We start from the raw sequence: 12718 nt of genomic DNA, 5'->3' as shown, positions 1-12718 counted from the left end.
GGTTTCACACCTTGAAACTCCTAAAAATAAATTAGCAAGTCAAGAAGGATTTCTATTTTTTTTTATCCCACCTCCAGGTGCTTCTCAAATTATCACTAAAAAGTAATTAAATTTAACACATAATATAGACTTTAATTAAACGCACAGGAAAAACCCAGCTCCAGATTTTTATTTTAAAAATATACTTTAATACAACAGCTGCATATAAATATTAAAATATACATTATACAGGTGTACAGTACACTCACACAAAACAAGAACAAAAAATATTAGGCTTCTATTTGTACGGCACTTTTTTTTTCCTTTCAACCATTTTCTTAAAGGTTATTTACTGATGAACAAGTTGTACATAAAGGTGGGTTAATGTGTTACCAGGTCCAATGTGTTACTGGAATATTGTGTTACTGGTTACTGACAGACAGAAGGTGTAATGTCAAACAGGGGTTTGCTGTACAGTATATGACATAGTGGAATGTAAGTTTAATTCTCAGTTTTCCTCCCCTCCCGCCGTTCAGTGTGTTTTCAGACAACCAAACAGCTTTGGGATGATTCGCTCTCTGCAGGACACGCAGCTAGCCGTCACACAGTCCATCTGGACAGAAACCACTGACTTGGTTCTGGTTAAAGCCACCAGGCGCCTCTGCTGCCTGCACGGTAATCAGCAGGACGAGCGCCTGCATTTTCAGCACTCTGGCCACAAATTAGCACAAACTCACAAGCAGTTGCTGGTGAGAAAGGTGAAGGAAATGTGTAAGGATGTCTGAAAGACTGAAAAAATAAAGACGCTGTTAGTTAAGTGGAAAAGCAGCTGGATACTGCTTTACGACACATTTCTCCTGGTTTCTAATCTTGGCTCTGGGCGAATTAGGGACATTGTAGATAGAAAAAAAAGTTGTAATCCTAAACTAAAAATCTCAAATTTGGAGATTGTCCTTAGAAATTTTATGGAAAAAACAATTAAATTTCACCAAAAGTCAAAGATTTGCAACAAAAACTCTAGAAAAACAAGAACATTTCTGAGCTCCAAAAGGTGAAAATTTGCTAGAAAAGAACTCAGAAATTTTGAGATTAATCTCAGAAATTTGCAAACAAGACTAAGAAATGTCTGAGATTTAAAAGTAAAAAAAATATTACTTTTCTCTTTTTTTGTGCAGATTTACAGTTTTTTGCTTTGTAATTTTTCAACTATTCAAACTCAGAAATGTCCAAATTGTTTCTAGAATATTTTTGAGATTAATCTAAAACATTTTTCTTTTCTAGGAAATTTAAAGCTACTTTTTGTTTTCTATCTACAACGGGCCAAACACACTGTCATACTTTCTCCCATTAACTTGGATTGTCTCCGGTAGAGTTTCAACAGGACCAGTCAGCGAACAGAAGAAGTTCTGATCGACGACGTCGATATTATGTTTTATGATTATATTGAAGGAACTGAATGAAGCTGTTCAGTACGTGTTGGCCATGCTTACAAACACTGAATAAACATCTACAGTCATCTTGTTCAGCTCAGAGCTTCCCTCTATGCAGTGGAGGATGGTTGTTTACACCGCAGGCGCATTACATGCGTCATGGCCAACAATTAGCCACTGGGTAAAATTTTAAACTTTCACCAGAGTTAACAGTAATACTAAGAAAATGTTCAAATTGTTAAAGCTGCGATCTGACTTCAGAAAGACGTAGATGCAGATGCCAGGCCTTTCAGGGTAATGACCAGGAACAGAGATGAATCTCTGCAGACGCCATGAGGAGCAGTGGGTCTAAGCTGACAGCGATGCGGACCACCATCGCAGCAGGTGGCAGCAGCGCTCCTCCATAGCTGTCAGAGCAGAGGCGATGCTGCGGATTAAAAGGTTCCTACTCAAAGCCCGAGCCTGAGCGTGGGGGGGGGGGCGGCTCCTTTGAAACCAGAGAAGCCTAAGCGTCTATGACAATGAGAGCGCTGGAGCAGAGTGGGGACAGCCACCCGGAGGTCAGTGGCGTCCCACCAGTGTAAGCTTACTGATATGTCTATTCAGCCCGCTGGCTCTACTGGTGCTAAAAACCCGCTGTGCCATCAGTCCAACCAGGGGTGAGCTAAGGACTTCTTTAGGTGATTTTCTGTTAAAACGTTATAGACAGGTACTAGATTTTGTTCGCTTGAGGACCAAAACAGCTACATTTGTTACATTTTTAGCTGGTGTGGTTCCAAAACCAACTGAAAAACCCGTTCCCCTCCTTGCCTGTGGGGGCGCTGCCACAAAAACCACTGAAAGAAAACCTCAGAAGAAGACACAGAATGCAACTTCCTTCTTCACAAAATGTAAACAAAAATGGAGTAGCGGTTGTAGGATTTCTGTTTTGTCTTTGGCAAAAGGTCATGAAACATTTCTCCCGCTAGCGCTGAACTCTCTGGTTTGTTTTGGTTGTATTTACCCAGAATGCCATGCGCTACAGTTTGCTTCCTGCTTTTGGAACGGTCTCTGGTTCCGCTTAGCATTCACACTTGCTTTTAAAGCCCATCAGAGTTCACTTCAGTCAAATCGAGACTGAGGTTTGTAGGAGGACCGGAGTTCGCTTTTTTGGTTCGCATTAGTTCGATTGCGCGCTCACACCTCCCCAAAGGAACCAAACTTTCTAGACAAATGAACTGGAATTTGATTAGAGCGGATTAAACATGGCTGCTGTGAATGCGCCCTAGGAGTAGATCACTGTCTTTGTGTTTTTATTTAGTGTAAATCCAAAATAGAGAATCAAAAACACCAATCTCAATCATTTCAAAGCAGCAACATTCACACTGGAAGAGAGGAAGAGGAGAACAGAGGCTGGAGGCGGTGCACCACCAATAATCTTCCTGTGTGAAACACTGAACTCATAAAGCTTCTCCTGTAAAAGTAAGAAATTAGTAGAAAAGTAAGGAAGTGTAAAAATATAAAACAGCCTCTTCTAAAATTCCTGAACTAGAAACATTTTACACTGCAAAAACAAAAAATCTTACCAAGTATTTCTGTCTAATTTCCAGTGCATGAAATGCACATGAAATGAGGCAAAACTAACTTGCAAGTAACAATATAGGCGCTTGTTTTAAGTAAATAATTCTTGAATATTGATGAAAAAGTTTTAGTTCCACTGGCAGATTATTTCACTTGAAACAAAAATGTGTTTTTATAAGTGAAATAATCTGCAGTAGAACTAATACTTTATCAATATATTCAAGAACTTAAAACAAGCTTCCATATGGTGCTAAAAGGTTACTTGTAAGTTAGTTTTGTCTTAAATGTTCTAAGATATTTGTACTTGGTAAGATTTTATTTTTTTCAGTGTATATGTGTTTTGTTTCACACAGGAAGATCACTGGTGGTACACTGCCTTCTACTCCATTTTCTGTGTATATAAACACTGGCATCTCTCTAAATAACCATCCAATGGGAACATGATGAAGGTTTAAATAGTAAAAAAAATGTGGGTTGTTTGAACCACCATGATGTTTTTCAGACTGGACTTGCTCAGACTAGCTGTTAGCTTTAGCTTTCAGGACAAACCAACATGGATTTTTACAAAATGAAGAGTTATTTAGTTCAGATGTGACAGGCTTGCTTTCTTTTACTTTGTTTGCTGTAGTTCATAAACTCAGATCATCAATTGTTTTGTGATAGTAACCATGGGCGTAGGTTTGGGTAGGGACGGTAGGGACATGTCCCGACCAATATTCACGGAATATGAAAAAGTCCCGACCAATTTTTGCCATATTGGCTCAAAGAACGTGGATCTACGATCTTTGATTAGCAGCAACAGGCGGTGCGCGGAACGGAAGCTTCTTAGTTTGACATTTATTATGAGCCTCCGAGACCGTGTCGGAACGGTGCTGTCGGGGGGTGGGGGGAGGGGGAGTCAGTTGAATCGTCGGACGTTCTTTGATTAGCTGCAAAAGGCGGCGGCTAGCTGGGCACACGCGTCTCCTTCTGAGTCTCCGAGACCATGTCGCCACCAAAAAAGAAAAGGACAGACATTAGAAGTTATTTCGCTACGTCGGCTGTAAGTACAGTGAGTGGACCCATAAGTTAGATATCTATCACGCAACGCATTTGTTGTAAAGTCCGGTGTTCAGTAAGGTCAGCACTGAATGTGAGATAGAATAGGTCTGTTAATTATGTAATATTTTTTCTTTTTTATTTTATTATTGAGTTCTTCTTATCTGCAATTGTGTTTGCTGTATCCAGAGGATATTTCTTTTGATCTTACTTGTAACGTTTGCTGAATTTTGTAAAGGAAAAAGTAAAGTGTTCTTGAACTGATCTGCTGAGTATGACTGTATCTGGTTGTATACACAAGATGTATGAAATGGTTATGGTTGGGGGGAGGGGTTATTAAGCCAATATGGTTTCCCCCCCCTTCTCAAAAATGTTCGGTGCTCTTGGGCATTTCACTGTGCTGCCGGGGGGGTGGGGGGGTCAAGGTCCCCACCAAAACTTAGACCGGACCTACGCCCTTGATAGTAACAACAAAACAGCAGCAGGTTTCCTCACCCATGAGCTCAGTTCAATTTCTATGCAAATATAAACAAATGTAGTGATTTCAACAGCTTTACACTCTATCACTTAAATATTTTTAGGAGATGTAACTCGGACTCGGTTTTCCCATGCATGTGAGAATCTGAGATTTCCAAACTGTTTACATCTCTCTGTCCCTGCCTGACAGTGGCATCCAACCAGGAAGCAGGAACTGTCCAGTTTCTGCAGAGTCACAGTCCTTATAAGGTCTGAGCTGCAGCGTGAGTCTGTGGCTCAGATGTGAGCGTCAGGAGAACCGCATCAGGAAACTGTTGTGTTTTTCTTTTTCTTTCTTTCCTTTTCAGTCACACATAAACAGGAACATTTCAGAAAAAGTAGCTGAGGAATGTGAGCGGAGACAAGAAGCCTCGCCAACCGAGGCTCCTCCCCGTTAAAGGGATATTCAAAGTTACAGTCAGTGAGACAAAAACTCTCCGCATGATGATGCCTTTGGACGCATAAAATCTGCTGCCATGTTTGCTGTTTACACTGTAAAACATTTGAAAACGAAAGTCCACCTGCTGCCTTGAAAATGCAATTTAAGTCACAAGAAAATTGTTTTGGTTTTAACTCAAAAATTAAAGTTCATGAAGTTGATTTAACAACAAGAGACAAGTTGTCTAAACGTTGTTTTTTAAGTTAATTAATCTTGAATTGTGAGTTTTAACTTAATGCTGCAATTTAAACCAAATAATTATTTCACAATATGCAGAAAAAAAACTGTCCTCACCTGGTTAAATAACCACATTTCTCTATTATTTCACTCACAAAATTAAGTTAAAATATCTACTTATTTTACTTTAGAATAATTTAAATTCTTGTTTCAAGTTGCATGAACAAAATTTCTGATCTGATGATGAATTTTATTAAATTTCACAATGAATTCAGCTCAGAAACATTTAGTGTGAGCAGGACTTTATCCTCAAGCTTTAAAATAAACATTTTCCTTAATAAAACACCAGAGTCGGATCAATGTGACGCACTTCCATCTCAGGATACAGAAACATGCCGCTAAGCATTCTGGGAAATAGTTTCCACTCCTGCCTTTTTCTCCTTTCAGTTTTTTAACCTAAAAACTCAGTTGATTCAACTCTTGGAGGTTTGACAAAATTATAATCTGCAAATTTATCTTTCACAAACTCACATTTAGGTTCAAAATCTAAAACTTTAAATTTATTTGACTTAAAGAATAGAAGATAGTAGACGCAACTAAATGCAGCTCAAATGTTTTACAGTGTAAATCTGGAGTTAAGTTATTTTACTTTGTTTAGTTTTTGGCACATAAATATAAATGCACGCAGCAGATGGATTTTTGTGTTGCAGCTGTGGAGGAATGAAGTCATCAGGAGAAACGGGAACCTGAAACTTAAAACTCCCACATGGCAGGAGGCTGAGCAGCACTTTAAAACTCTGCCATGAATTCAGATGTTTCAGTAATAATAAGAAAAAATAAAAACAATAAAATTCCAAGAACTTATAATATGATGAGGACATAACTGTATGAGAACAAGGTTGAATAAAGTCACAGCATTACGAGAATAAAGTCATAATGTTAAGACTTTATTCTCATAATGCTGTGACTTCATTATTATGTTATTTCGGTTTTATTCTCATAATATTGTAACTTTTTTCTCGTTCAGCTGCGACTTTATTCTCATGTTAGTTTATTCTCATAATATTGTTACTTTAGTCTTGTAATTGTATTTTTTTACTTTCTAAATGTGGCTCTAATACGTCACTGTAAGTTATGAAAACAAAAGTGAAAAGCTTAAAGCAGCTTTGGTGAGTCCTGATTTATTGATTTCTGCACTGCCTTACTTTTGTAGCAAGCATTTACGTTCCCGGTATTCGTTTGACACAGGAAGATTATTGGTGATGCACCGCCTCCAACCTCCATTTCCTTTGTAAATAAACACTGGATTCTGTAAATACCTGCTTAATCCAACTGTGATAACAGCTTAAACGTTTCCAGAAACTGTTTTTAAATGTAATTTTTAAAAATTTCCAGCCATTTTCCAGCACCATCCAGTAACCATGTTAACTTGAATGCCATGTATAACTTTGAAATTTGACTCTTTGATCATAATATCACTTAATTTTTTCTGCTTCCATCAAAGGAAAAAAATAACTTGCATGAATAAAAATCAAATCCGTTAGATTTAGATTTGCATTTTGGGCCTTTCATGAGCGTAATGAACTCCTCCAACCTCAGCTCTCGAATGACCAACATCAAGCTCTGCAGGAGGGGAAATGTTTCTGTACGCTTTTCAGTCAGGAGGGGAACACATTGAGTTGGAACAAAGCAGCCATGCGGGCAAAAAGCAGGAATAAAACGTCTTTCCTACCATATGAGATGTTCCAGTAGGTTTCATGAAATCTTTTTGTTTTACTGTTTTGGCTGACAGGCGATGAGACGTTCCTTCTCCTTTCTCAGGAGCATTAAGCGTGGCACAGCAGTCGTAGGTGAGGTTTGTGACGCTCACAGGAATCAGGATCAGCTGTAATAACACAGGCCCCTGTGGCTTTAAGCTCCAGGCACTTCAGAAAGGCATTATTATGCAAGCAAGCCGCCACCAGCAGCGTGTGGTTGCAGGACAAAAACCCAGTCAGCAGTTACTGCCTCATGCTTCCGTGCTAGATTTGCATTTCTGTACATTTTTTTTTCATCATATAGTAGCACCATACTGACACAAACCCAAACTGTCTTTTGCTCGGAAGCAGCAGGCACCTTCAAGTCTTTGAATCGATATCTGTTTTTGCAGAAAGGTGCCAAAAAGTCTTTTTTTTTTCTCTTTTCGAGGATTTAAAACCCTCCTCAAAGGTGCTTATTTGCTCTTACCACAGTGCAATTCAAAGGGTCATTGACTATCTTTTCTTTTTGTTGTGTGTCCAATAGTTTTTAGAGAGCTTGGACAGGTTGGTCTACAGCTTCAGCAAAGACCACAGACAAAGGCAGATTTCAAAAATCCTCAAGAGCAGCACCCACTTAGTGGGCCGCCGCCGCGTCGTCGTCGTCGTCAAGATAACAACAGAATCAAAACATCGACAGAAACAAACAGAAAAATAGACTTATTTGCTGTCTAGATCTACAAGTGTTTTCTCTATTGGTCATTGCAATTCAGGAAGTTGCGCTACATAACCAGGCCAGGGGTTGAGCCGAGGGCGAGGGAGGCAGCGGGGACGTTTTCCCTTTTTTAAATGAAGCCACTGCAGACAAACCGGAGAAGCATCAGGCTTCTCAGCTACAGATGGAGAATTAGCCAGGCTAATAAAATACATATTATAACGATAAAGTTACAATCAGAGGTGCAGACGATCAAAATGCTCAAATGTGAAATAAGTTCATGCTTCTTTCTGCTGCTTTTGTTTTAAATGTATTTTCTTTGCATATATTTGTTTATTCTTTTATTACGCTTTGTTCGATAAAGACAAACTCAAAATGCGTTTCAGTTGTGCGTCTTTGTTGCTCCTATTTATAAACTCGTCGCTCGGCCACCGCACTTAAGTTAAATAATTCTTTGGTATTTTTTATTTAATAAGAAGTTAAGCTAACCTGAAACAGGTCGTTTAATCACTATAGTGCAAATATAAACTGATGGAAGTTGTTTTAAATAAATGTTACATTTGATTGCACTGTCGTTTCTTCTTATTAGTCACATAATTTAAACAGAATCGCAAAACTGAGTAAAAAAATAGATTTCTGAATTAAAAATCGGTTTTGAATTCAATGTAACCCTAAAAATTGTAATAGAATTTAATCGATTGCTAGAAACTGAAGGATTTTCTTCTCTAGTCATAATATTATAAGAAAAAAATTGTATAACAATAAATTTGAAATAATTAGAGAATAAAGTCGTAAAAATACGAGAACAAGGTCGTAACACTAGGAGAATGAAGTAGACATTTTATGAGAACTTCTCCGAAAAAAATAAATAAATAAAAGTTACACTTTGGTACAATAAGAAAATACTTAATTTTTAACAGCAGCATCAAATTATTATCAGTAGCAGGAAACGATGCTTTAAACCCAAACAGAAGAAAAAAACATCTTCAATAACGACTTTATTCTGGTGATATTGCATCAGGTTGGTGATGTTATATTTCATGGTACTAATATTGTGATAACCATAAAAAAGATGTTAAAATATTATTTATTATTCTTTATGTAACTGGAAGGGACAGAATACTGCTGAATACTGAATACAAATACTGCTCTTGAAAAATATTCCTATTTCAAATAAACTTCAGATGTTTATCACTAAACTGCACATGGAGGCTTCAATTAATTAGATTTTTGGATTTACTGATATTTGTTTCTGCTGTTGTTGGGAAAAATGGGAGAAAATAGTAAAAATACCATTTCAGTCAGTGTTTTTTAGCATAAATCAAAGTTTGTAAACGATACGATAAATGCCTGCCCCTAATTGCATCTTTATTGTTTTAATGTTATGACTTTATTAAAAAATAACTTGTAGAAATATGACAACAGTCACAGTGTTCTGATAGTTTTTTGTGATCGGTTGACGCGGCTGGTCTGGTTGTGATGTTTCAGCGTTACAGTAGTTACAGTTGTCTTTGGTCAGCTTAAATTAAGGTGCCGTTCTCACTTTCGGTTTTAGCTCTGCTTTCGTTTTGATGCGGTGGAGACGAACTGAAAGAAACGTGACTTCGCAGAGACGGGGGTTTCTTAAAGCTCCAGAGGTTCCTCTGTTTCCGGGTCCCTCAAGTGATTTCATCGGAGCCCAGAGGAATGAGAAAACACATCCATCCACCTCTTTGTTTTCTGAAACCGGGCTCCTCTCACTTCCTGGTTTCTGAGCTTCCCGTGTCCTCGGATGCCCCGTTGCCCTCGGCTCACTCACCCGCCAACAACTACGACTATCTACAAAACAGTGCAATGTCTATTCATAGGCACAATGGGATACAAATACAGCACAGGGAGGGAAACAGAAGCACTATACACTCTCATACAGTATGTTACACATACACCCACACCCACACACACACACACACAGACGGACAGGACACAGTAAAGATATCAGCAGCAGTTCTAGCCTGGTGGTGTTTGCGGTGCAGCCTGCAGCGACAGGGTGCTGCTGTTGAAGGAGAGCAGGATGGAAACAACCTCCCGTCTCGGTTTCTTCTTTCCCAGCCTCTTCTCCGCTCAGCTCTCACTCCGATGTGCGCAGGGTGAGAGCAGAGGAGCTGCTTGGCCAGGTGGGTGCTGGGATGGGAGGGCATGGAGAAAAAAACACAGGCGCTGGGCAGTTTAACCCGCCGCCTCGTCTCCGCCCTGCAGCGACTCCTTACGCTGGTTCTGACCACTCGCGCTGGCATCCAGAATCCTTTGCACAAAGTCTTTGGTCCGCCCAGCGACTAGGGGACCTACATGTGACAGACGACACCAATTAAAGCAAGCAAGAAGGAAAGAAAACGAACAACAGATCTAGGATTACAACGATTAATCAGATTAAGTGATTATTGAAATAATGGTCAAGTAATTTAGTAATCGATTAATCGTTAGTAAACTCTAAAAAAGGCCTGTTGCTAAAAAACAACACTCCTAGAACTCTAATTAAGTAAAAAAATGACCATGTTACATTTAAAAGAAAAGAAAAAAAACTGCGGCTGCCAAAACGATTAATCAGATTAATCGTGATGAATCAATTAATGAAGTAATTGTCAGCTAATGTAGTAATCAATTAATCCTTAACTGATGAATATAAACTCAAAATAATGCCATTGGTTGAAAGAACAACACGCTTAGAGCTGCAGTTAAACCAACAAAATTACATTCTGCGTTTAAAAGTGAAAAAAAAAACTAGGGTGGAAACAATTAATTGTGATAAATCGATTAACAAATAATCATCAACTGACGTACATAAACTTTAAAAAAGCCTTTTGCTGAAAGAACAGCACAGAAGTTAATCCAAAAAATTACATTTTGCATTTAAAACAAAAAAAGTAGGACTGAAACGATTGATTAATGAGGTAATCATCAACTAATTTAGTAATCAATTAATCATTAGCTGATAAAAGGCTATTTGCTGAAAGAATAACATTCTCAAAGCTGTAACTAAGCCAAAAAATTACATTTTACATTTAAAAGTAATAAAAAAAACTTGAAACAATTAATTGTGATGAATTGATTAACAAAATAATCATCAACTAATTTAATAATTGATTAATCATTAATAAATCTACAAAATGCCATTTACTGGTGAAATAACACTGTCAGAATCTACTTAGGCCAGAAAATTACAACATGAATTTAAAATACAAAAAATAGTCTTAAATGATTAATCAGATGAATCAACTAATGAAATAATCATCAACTAACTTAGTAATTGATAAATTGTTAACTAAAACATATAAAATCTAAAAAAGGCCATTTGCTGAAAGCACAACGGCCTCAGACCAAAAAACTTTACATTTTGCATTTAAATAAAAACAATCAGATTAATCCTGATCAATTGATTAATGAAATAATCGTCAGATAATTTAGTAATCGTTAATCCTTAACTGACGGATATAAACTGTAAGTATGGGCCATTTGGTGAACCCAAAAGCTGTAATTAAGCCAAAAAAAAAAAACCCTTGCGCTCCTCAAGAGGCATAAATGTAGCTTCACCTGATTCAAACTCTGCACAGATAATAATCCCCAGATCAGCGCTACACAGTATTTATTTTATGTTGAGCAGAAATGGTTGAACTTTCCAAACGCTGATGTTAGTTGAAATCTTTGCTACAAATGAAAATACTAAAGGAATAATAAGGTATCGCATTTTAGGCAATAAAATGTTTATTTTCTTATCTAAAAAAGAATTATTTGTTTATTTGCATCTTTTAACATATTTCTAAAATGCCAAATCTGCAGAATGTGCCAGTTTTTTATCGTTAAAGCGATGATGAATCTGGGAGCAGTCCAGCATCTCACCGCTGGACTCTTTGAGGATGTCTTCGAGACGTTGGGTCATTCCACGTTCGTCTCCGTCTTCCTCCTCACTGCTTTCCACCCGCCGTCGGATCACCTCCTTGATCCGCAGCAGGGCTCCCAACAGGTTTTCTGAAACATGGAAAATCGAGATCCAAAGGTGAGCAAAGGTCAAATTTTGAAGACGAGTTTCTCAGGGTGGTTTCGCTCCTGTTAGTCTGGTGGAGTCGGTTCGGTTACGGAGCAAAACTGCAACATTTGTTACATTTTCAGGTGTCAAACAATCCAAACCTGTTCGCCTGTTTTCTGATCGCCTGATCAGGAGAACCTGTTCACCTCCTCACCTAGGGGTGGCGCTGCACTTAGAACTACTGAAGGAAACGACACAAAAACCCCAGAAGAAGACACGAGCAAAACCTCCTTCTTCACAAGATGCGGCCAGTAGGGTTTCTCTTTTGTCAGTGATGAAAACTTTGGTCTCTGTGAATGCATATGTGAATACCAAGTAGCTTGCTCCAAAAGCAGGAAACGGACTGTAGCGCAGGGCATTCTGGGTAAATTCAACCAAAACAAACATAAGAGTCTAGCGCTAGCAGGAGAAACGGGTTGTGATTTTTTTTTACCAGAGCCAGAAGAGAAATCCTACAACTGCTAAAATTTGAAGGCATTTCATTTATGTTTCCTCTGTGAAGAAGGAAGTTTTGCTTCTTCTGAGGTTTTTGTGCCGTTTTGTTCACTGGCTCTTGGTGCAGCGCCACCACAGGCGAGGAGGTGAACAGGTCTTTTAATTAGTTTGAATCGTTTGACACAGTGCAGTGTGAAAGCGAACCACTCCAGCTGAAAATGTAACAAATGTTGCAACTTTTATCACCAGTTGAACCGAGTTTAACGGACTATCAGGCGCGAAAAAACTCTTGACAGAAACTTTCTACGACACAAACAATCACATGAAGCCTGAAATCTTTATGAATTAATTATCCAGGGCACAAACACAATGATCAGTAGATTGAAAGCTTTCCTACAGTTAAGCAGCAGTCTGAACTCTTTTCCACCTTAAGCTCACCAAGAAACCTGCAGAAACTCCCGTTTCGCGTGGAAGAGGCATAAAAAGCTGACGGCAGTTATTTGAAATAAAACAGGTCGTTTTTTTGACCAATGTTCGGGTCGTTTTGTGAAACTGATGGGGGTCAGAATGACCTGGATCTGACTTCAGCAGATACCAGAGCAGATTACAGCAGAAGAGTTGCTGTAATTTATC

The 12718-nt window shown here is 38.4% G+C and overlaps 1 protein-coding gene across 1 annotated transcript in view; it reads right to left on the bottom strand.

Annotated features, from left to right (window-relative positions):
- Window positions 1-165: 165 nt before the first annotated feature.
- Window positions 166-12718, bottom strand: part of LOC106929589 (uncharacterized) — a 44877-nt gene continuing 32324 nt past the window's right edge. Inside the window, exons 10-11 of the mRNA XM_015006630.2 lie at window positions 11464-11592; window positions 166-9911 (exon numbers count right to left, since the gene is read on the bottom strand). Of these exons, the coding sequence (XP_014862116.2) occupies window positions 9796-9911; window positions 11464-11592 (245 nt within the window). The 3' untranslated portion in view covers window positions 166-9795. The remainder of the gene's footprint in view (window positions 9912-11463; window positions 11593-12718) is intronic.

This window comes from Poecilia mexicana, unplaced genomic scaffold (genome assembly GCF_051168715.1).
Source record: "Poecilia mexicana isolate PSO_F unplaced genomic scaffold, ASM5116871v1 scaffold_1, whole genome shotgun sequence".
NCBI classification, from domain to species: Eukaryota; Metazoa; Chordata; class Actinopteri; order Cyprinodontiformes; family Poeciliidae; genus Poecilia; species Poecilia mexicana.
The sequence above is the reverse complement of the archived record's forward strand: the minus strand, read 5'-3'. Positions and strand labels throughout refer to the sequence as shown.